The 7,851-nt window shown below is 41.9% G+C and overlaps 2 protein-coding genes across 2 annotated transcripts; one reads left to right on the top strand and one right to left on the bottom strand.

Moving 5' to 3' along the window:
* Positions 1-392: 392 nt before the first annotated feature.
* LOC112294158 (plastid division protein PDV2) lies at positions 393-3,544 on the bottom strand. Its single transcript, XM_024544359.3, has 2 exons — positions 2,751-3,544; positions 393-1,790 (listed from the first exon to the last, which is right to left on the bottom strand). Exons 1-2 carry the CDS (start codon positions 3,042-3,044, stop codon positions 1,026-1,028), a joined length of 1,059 nt encoding a protein of 352 aa, XP_024400127.1. The 5' UTR covers positions 3,045-3,544; the 3' UTR covers positions 393-1,025.
* A 480-nt stretch (positions 3,545-4,024) lies between these two features.
* LOC112294085 (putative phytol kinase 2, chloroplastic) lies at positions 4,025-6,426 on the top strand. The gene is made up of 6 exons (XM_024544232.3): positions 4,025-4,486; positions 4,751-4,818; positions 5,044-5,175; positions 5,295-5,410; positions 5,630-5,744; positions 5,924-6,426. Exons 1-6 carry the CDS (start codon positions 4,139-4,141, stop codon positions 6,099-6,101), a joined length of 957 nt encoding a protein of 318 aa, XP_024400000.1. The 5' UTR covers positions 4,025-4,138; the 3' UTR covers positions 6,102-6,426.
* The last annotated feature ends 1,425 nt before the right edge of the window (positions 6,427-7,851 follow it).

The raw sequence follows: 7,851 nt of genomic DNA, 5'->3' as shown, positions 1-7,851 counted from the left end.
AATAAAGTGATGGGGGAGCAAGAGGACACATTGGACATTGAGCTTCGCCTCGGCCAAAGCTCAAGTGTTGTTTAATCCTCCTCAAGTTTCGAGCTTCTACATAGATTGCACGAGCATTGCAGTCACGGGAGACAATGTTCATCAGGGATCGATTAGGTTTCAAAAACTTTTCCGGAGAAGCCAACACCACATTCTTCAAGTCCTAAACAGTCTCCTCAATGGATCACGTTCCATTGCGGTCAAAATGCTTTAATGTCGTTAGCAAGATTTGACCAGTTTTTGCATCAGTTTTGCAGAGTTAAATACTTCAACGCGCTGGAGTGAATTAGTCACCGAGTGCATCCAAAACGATCAGTATCTTAGTCAGGAAATTCAACAAAGACAGTCGAGAGTTAAACATCAAAGAGGTTTCGCAAGAGCTCAATATTCCAGGTCTTTCAGAATATTCCTTGCAACAAGTAAAACTTTTCGAAAGGAAACTCTCGCTTAACTATGAACAATCTCAAACTTCCTTTTTGGAGCACAATGCTTTGCATGCAAGCAATTCCTGGGTTCCTGGGTTCTGGCACATGGCACAGTTTCTAGTATTGAAGCAATTCTTATTTTACGTCACCAGCTAGCGTTTAGTCGCGAGACTTCGAATACGATGTACTATATTTGATGCCATATAACTTCACCAATTACCTGACAGTCAGTGTAGTTATTATATGATGCTATTATCGTTGGTCCCTGCTGCCCATGATATCAGTCACTGCTAAGATGGGCCCAATTGACGTGCTGCTCAGAATCAGCTTCAAAGAGTATTAGTAGACATGTTTGAAGTATCAAATCAAATTGTAGCTGGTGGATATAAATACACACATCTTGAGACGCACAATTGCGATAACATTTACCCGCACCGTGTGCAGGGTTCTCATCGACTTGGAAAAGTGTCGGATTAAGATATGTGCTATTTGAATTGCTCAATTTTCGAAGCTGCCTGGTTCCACAACCTGATTTCAGAATTGTTCTCGAAGAGTTTCCATTCATCCCCGACCATACAGAACATTGGGATCCCTGACTTCCCTGGGAAATGGTAGCTCAAATCGCTCCATCACCGCACACTCGGCATTTCCTTCTTCTAAGACTGCGAGTTTCTTGCCACAAGAGCATTTTGGAGATGATAGTGGCCTTGGATGATTTTCGGGTAATAAGACAGGCTTTACTGTTGGAGGCACCAGAAGTGGTTTCTGCTCCACTTGTCTGTGGTCATGCTCAGTAAATGCTAGGAAGGCAACCACACTCGCCACCACTAAGACGGCCTTTGCAGCATGGGCAAGTGCATGTCCAACCCTCCCACGTAGACCCTTCATGAATCCTCCCGCAAAATCAATACCTCTTACTGCAACCACTTTATGATCCGAACTTAAGACTGGTTCTTGAGAGTCCTGTTTGCCATTTCTGTCTAGTGGTACGCCCTTACATCCATCGTCTTTCTTATCTACTTCATTTCCCCTAGAGAGCGTTAGCATTTTGTCAGCTCGATCTTGAGGCAGCGAAATAAGTTGAGAGAGATGTTTGGATGATTGGTCGTCCACTTCAATGGCTGCATCCAAAACTGGCTTGGAGTACGGCGGAAGGAGAAGATCGTCTTTTTCTTCCATTGGCTCACCTGCAAATGCTAAGGCTTCATGTACAACTTCCCATTCTCGCCCTTTATGGTTCTTCAACCTGTGAAGGAGTAAGTGACGATTTTCTTCGAGTTCTGCAAGTATGGCATCCTTTTCGACTCTCTGGTGACTTTGCGTTGACTGAGAAACAAAATCAGTTGCTTTAGTCAAAGGGAAAGTTTAAGAGTTCAGAGCTACAACAGCATGGACGATATGGAAGACCTTTCTTGAATGACGATACGAGCACCTGACAAGACATAACATTATAGTGCTCCTTCGACCCATTGAAGTATTCACCCTATATGTTCTTAGCTGTAGTCTGAGAGCTTGAAACCTTTCTACTGATTGTATTATGCAAATTACGAAAGAACATCTCATTGTGATGCTCCTCAAATGAAAGTCCGACTTGCTCTTCATAATCGCGGGTTACAATCCAAACAGACATCCTTGCCATTCCTAGGAATGGCACGTCACATAGAAACCACAAACGCTTGTCAAGGGATCAAACTCTTTGCAGAGCGTAAGAGTTATCAACCCTACTGTAAAATTAACAAAACCTCATCCAGTAGAGAACGATGAAGATTTCATGCTCTAATATGTACGTCATTTTCAAGTTTTGTGCGTTGCATTGGGGTCGGTTTCAGTGCTCGCCACTACGATTCTTCCGGAGTGCTGACAATGTCCCTATGAAAAGCCATCATACGACGTTTTTGACGTTGACATCCTATAGGCAACAATGTCTCACGAGAAAAACCAACTCAACCTCAACTACAGGATAGATGGAGAGAGTTGTCTTCTGAGAACTGTCGAGCGCCGTTACATGCAAACTGTCGAAACCAATCTCTCAATTGCAGACATAACCTTGTAGGGCTTCATGCATTCAAAATAATCCGCGGCTCAGGAATAATATGTAGTTTAAGTTATTGGGAAAATAAACAAGGACTCCAAAACTCCAACGAAACAAGAGAAATGCACCTGCTCGGACATAATACATGAAAAGTCGCCGGTAAAATTCCAGAAGACCGAGAGACGACTCACGCATGTCTCGCATGAAAGAAAGTGCAGTGTAAAAAACACGGTAGTGAGAACTGAGCAGAAAACCTGTAAAGCTTCAAGCTGGTCTTCAAGCGTTTCTAAAGCATCGCGAATCAAGCCTAAAGCCCTTGCCTCCACATTCTGATCTCCACCTGTACTGGCCTTGCCACAATCTCCACCAAACCTCCCATAGCCATCCTTCTCACCCGCGTCACTCACAGAGGACAAACTAGAATCGAACATCCGGCTGCAAGTCGTTCGCATAAACTCGGACTTCAACGCTCGCTCAATGGCCTCACTAATCTTGGCATGAAGCTCAGACGCCCTTTCCAACACCAAGCGTATCTCGTCCGCTTCCATTCCCTCACCGTCCCTTCCACGAGAAACCAGAATCTCAAAACAAAATCAACACAATCAAGAAACTCGCCAACACGTCCGCACCTACTCCTCAATCATGCAATCGAGTGCATGAGCCGCACTTCGACAGCCACCCTTACTCCATCACGGCAACTATGAAAGACGAGCAGAGTTTCAACGCGATGTCAGAGGTGCAAAGCCTAGCAAGGGCATGATATCTCCACAATTCATTCCGCAGTCATCATCGTCTTCCCAGCTTCCGTTTCCTCCGCCGCTAAAAGAACTCCCTGGCTGTATGCGCATCAAGACCTGCCGCTCGAATTTCAAATGCTGCGATCACGCGCTGCCGAACACGCCACAAGTTTACGAAAACTTGGTGAGTTTGGAGACTGAGAGATTTAAGGCGGCGAAAAGGGCGGCGATGGACAAGCGAGGCTGCAGCGTCAGTTCGCAGACACAAAGCGACTGTCGGGGACGATGGAAACTGAAATGAAATAAGGGTTAGGGTCAGATTCTCAGTCAACTCTCTAGTTAATAAAGTTATCAATATTTCATTATAAATCAATTTTAAGTAACTATAACTCTATTCGTTAAAATTGGTTGGATATATATATATATATATATATATATATATTTATGATTGAATATTAAATATTAGTTATGGTGGATGGTGTTGTAATATAACTAGCAGATAGGTAGTTACATACGTGAAAATAGATAAATAATAGCCTACATCTATGCATTACCATAGAAGTTTGGCGAATTAAGTTTAGAGTAATAGTCACAGTGGAAACCAATTAAAAAAAACCTCAATAAAAAAATAAATAATATATAGATATATATATATATACACACAAATAACACATTTTATGCCAACTTTATATTAAAATACCAAAAAAAGAAACACCATTTTGTGAATTCAAATTTTAAAAGAGCATAAATAGTAACGACTGAAGACACCAACCCTGAAGTCAGCATGAGCAACAGAAGCAACAGGAAGAATGGAAAAAAAACAAATCAGGCTGCATTTGGGTTATGGTGGCAAGCATCTGGAATCTAACTCGTAGCGCGCATAAAAGCTGTTAGTTTGTCGCGCAATGTTCCCGCGAGAATGTGAGGGTGTGAGTGTGGATCCCCGGTGTTTTATCGATCTCAAGTTTCGCGGTGACGTTCAAAATCTAGTGGCTATGGCACCTGTTTCTGTGACCTGTTTGACGAGATTCTCCCAGAGTTGCTGCCCACAATCGCAAGGGCTTTGGAAAAGAATTTCGGTTGGGTTTCTGTGTAGCTCTGTCATGGTAATGTCTTCTGGTTGGGCTTCTGCCGTCGAAGCAGTTCAAGCTTCCCCTTTATCCGATTACGTGGTCGCTGTGTTCACTTTGACTGGGGCTCTCGGAATATTACAATTTTTTGACGAACTAGCCAAACGCGATTTCTTAGAGAAGGTGAAACTTGCCTCTGCATTTCTGCAACTTTTCCTCATTTTGAGGCTGTGTCACTTCCTGCGATATCATGTGGCTCGATACGCTTGTTTTGTGCCTCAACACAGCACTCTCATAACTGTCTCGAAGCCCTAGTTCAAGAAGTTGGGTGTGAACTTGAAGCTTGTGCTGCAGACTCTATTGCTTTGAGTTTGTTGCTGCGTTCTCTGGAAAACCCCGAAAGTCCTTGTGAATGTCCTGATTTGATAGTCCTGTTGGTATATGCAGACGTTGAGTCGAAAGCTCTGCCACATACTGTCTGGGTTGGTGTTTATGCTGTTCTGGCCTCTTTTCAGGTGAGGCTTTGTAACGCTAGATCTGCACTCAGCTTCACTATGGCGAATGCACTAACATAGTCAGCCACACTTTAGAAGCTGAGATGCTAGATGGTGTCTTGCTGGCTCCAAGGCTGACTTTCCTCACCTTTTGTTTCGGTATGTTCCGAAATGTGTGGGTTCATTGCACACAAACTTGCTTAGGGATTCGGTGTGGATAGTAACACTTTGTTCTTCATCTTGCAGCACTGCTCCTCTTGCTAAGTATCTGGCAGCCTTTGCACTTGTGGCAAACGGATTTCGTATGATTGGGTTAGGGCTTGGTCTTTGGAAGAATGAGTCTCTCGTAAAAGCAATAAGCAGAGGAGGCAGCCGAAGGTAATCTTTTGCCAGAGGCTACCAGTTCAAGAGTGTCTGGTTTATAACTCTTTCACATCTCTTACGCTCACCAGTTCTACGATGTTGGACTCCGTTTCACAATTGACAACCCATTGCAGGGAATTGCTGCAGGGTCCCCTTTATTATGCAATTGCAATCTTGGTCGCAACACTTTTTTTCTGGCGAGATTCACCTATTGGCATATGTGCAATTGCAACTTTGTGCGCAGGCGATGGTAAAATCATTTGCTCTGTCATACTTGTTTTTCTGCAGTACAGTCGGCATGCTTGTTCTCGGCTTTTCTATCCATCACACAGAATGTCACTGAAACAGACAAACCATGGCAGATTATCCCACTGCAAGGTTTGTTTTGAAGCTTTTGGTTGTGTATCCCTCCAGTAAGGGCCATCGAGCGTTGAGGCGATGTTAGTTGATGTTGATATGGGTGATGCAGGGTTTGCGGATATTGTGGGCAGAAAGTATGGTAAGCTGAAGTTACCGTACAACAGCGACAAATCATACATTGGCTCTGTGGCTTTCTTTATGCTGGCCTCACTCGCGTCCACGGTGTATGTAACCAACCTCAAAATTCTGTGATGGTAGCAAAATGTTTCTGGATATAGATAAAAGTCCTAAATCTGCCCAGTTTTTACACATTTTAAATTGTATTGTGATTTCGGACGTCTTAATCATTTTTCGGTTGGCCATGAGTTGAATGGTTATGTTGGCTTTGTTTTGAAATATGCAGATACATAGCTATCTTCTCAGCATGTGGGTTTTTCACAGCAACGCCGGGTGTTTATATTACGTCGCTAGCGGTGGCCCTTGCCGGTGCAATTGTCGAGGGTTTGCCTCTCCCAATTGATGACAACTTCACTGTGCCTTTCACTGCAATCGGAGTCGGCATGCTATTGTTTCCTTTTTAAGCACGAACTGCAGTTCACATTCTGTCTAATTGCCATCGCTGCTTTGATTTCATTTCTTCTGCGACACGTGAACTCTAAAGACGTGAATCCCCTTGGATTTTCGACTATTTCTTAAGTCTTGCACATCAAGTTTAGTAGCTTCACAGCAAGCCGCAGTAATTATATGCAGAGCTACCGACATAGTACTCCAAGTGTATGAAGCACACTCTAATGCTACTCCAAGCCAAAAGGACAAGCCGCTTTGCTATAATGACAATGCTGCGAGAGCATTCTATGTTTATTTTATTTCAATTCAATGTTCAAATGAGATGGTTTTCGGGAAAAATTAAGGAGAATCGGTTCAAGTAGGGTATGTACACTATGAAAGTTTAATAATTAATATTAATCTTTAATATTTAATAATATAATTAGTGAAATTTTGAATTAAAATTTATATTAATGTTGTATTCTTAAGTCGGAGTAGATGTTGATTGACTAATAATACCATTTTCTAGATTGTTATGTTTACGAGTTTTTCTTCAAGTTATGGATTCTGGATATTGTGAATGTATGAGTAAAACATGAATAAATATATAAATCAGAAAATATGTGTAAATAATGCTGTCATACACAGAGTAATATACAAGTGTCTTGGGAATGGGGACTTTGAAACATATATTTTTGGATGCAAACATATTTTTCAATATTTGAATTCGTCAAATGCCCTTCTCAAAGTTTCCGAAAAGCTTCAAAGCGTGAATAGAAAAACGATGTAAGTATACCTCATCAACAAGCATAAAGGAACTAAACTATTGTGTTCATCCACCCGAATATCAAGTGGCTTTTTTTTTAATGTAAAAACTCTTCCTAACGTTTTTATATATATATATATATATATATATATCCTGTAAGTTAACACAAATCAAACTCATCGAGACACATGAGGAGCATGGACCCCAAACAAAAGTCTACAGGAAGGCTTTAGACCTAAAAAAACCAGGTTTTATGTGCTCAAAATTATTGTGAAGGAGAGACTTGTCGGCAATCCAAGAGCAGCCTCTTGAAGGCCGTTAAAAGCTGGTATTTGAATGAGTAGGCGTCAAGAATGAAAGTAATTCGTCCACTACCAAGTCCCGCATCAGTGCAAGTGTTGGCAAGAAGGCCAGATGAGTCGGTGGAAATGGTCCGAAAATTCACATTGCGGAATTCTTACCAGTCCAACCCCAAAGCATTCAATTCCATATGTCGAAGCGCTCAAATTGCGGGTCCGACGCTCTCGTCCGCGAAATCGGACGCTACAAAGTTGACGCCACCTGTACAACTGTCTTGTGGAGAATTATGTATTGTTCTATAATGTGGATCGTGCAAGGTCTGTGGATTGAATTGCCTCGTTGCTATCCCAGCGCTTCTTTTCATGCGGTTACAACAAGAGGGTATGGAATGTTACATAAGCATTCCATATATTTTTTTATTTCTGCAGGGTATTGCAAAACCCATTATGTTCTTGTCGCTTGTGAGTTTCATCACAAATGCCAACAAATACAAATGAATGAATATACTATGTCACAAATATGTCTCTTGAATGTGACCCTCTAACTGAATACACATAGAAAAAGTAACAACATTTTTTTATTGATGGGCACGAGAACGATACATTTACTAGTTCGTGATCAAATGAATGTTGTTCATCTATCTGACAGAATGAAATATAGATCTCCAACACCCCTCGCGCTTAGAATTCTCGATAAATCATACTTTGATAAGGTAACGA

The sequence above is a fragment of the Physcomitrium patens genome, chromosome 17 (genome assembly GCF_059467195.1).
Source record: "Physcomitrium patens ecotype Gransden chromosome 17, ASM5946719v1, whole genome shotgun sequence".
NCBI classification, from domain to species: Eukaryota; Viridiplantae; Streptophyta; class Bryopsida; order Funariales; family Funariaceae; genus Physcomitrium; species Physcomitrium patens.
This window is presented reverse-complemented; position numbering and strand designations above follow the sequence as displayed.

Excerpts from the sequence above, each read along its gene's own strand:
- LOC112294085 (XM_024544232.3), top strand. The coding sequence starts at position 4,139 with ATGTTCCCGCGAGAATGTGAGGGTGTGAGTGTGGATCCCCGGTGTTTT. Across the intron at positions 4,819-5,043 it reads CTGTTCTGGCCTCTTTTCAG|CACTGCTCCTCTTGCTAAGT; the intron begins GTGAGGCTTTGT and ends TTCATCTTGCAG. Across the intron at positions 5,745-5,923 it reads GCCTCACTCGCGTCCACGGT|ATACATAGCTATCTTCTCAG; the intron begins GTATGTAACCAA and ends TGAAATATGCAG.
- LOC112294158 (XM_024544359.3), bottom strand. The coding sequence starts at position 3,044 with ATGGAAGCGGACGAGATACGCTTGGTGTTGGAAAGGGCGTCTGAGCTT. Across the intron at positions 1,791-2,750 it reads ACCAGCTTGAAGCTTTACAG|TCAACGCAAAGTCACCAGAG; the intron begins GTTTTCTGCTCA and ends TTTGTTTCTCAG.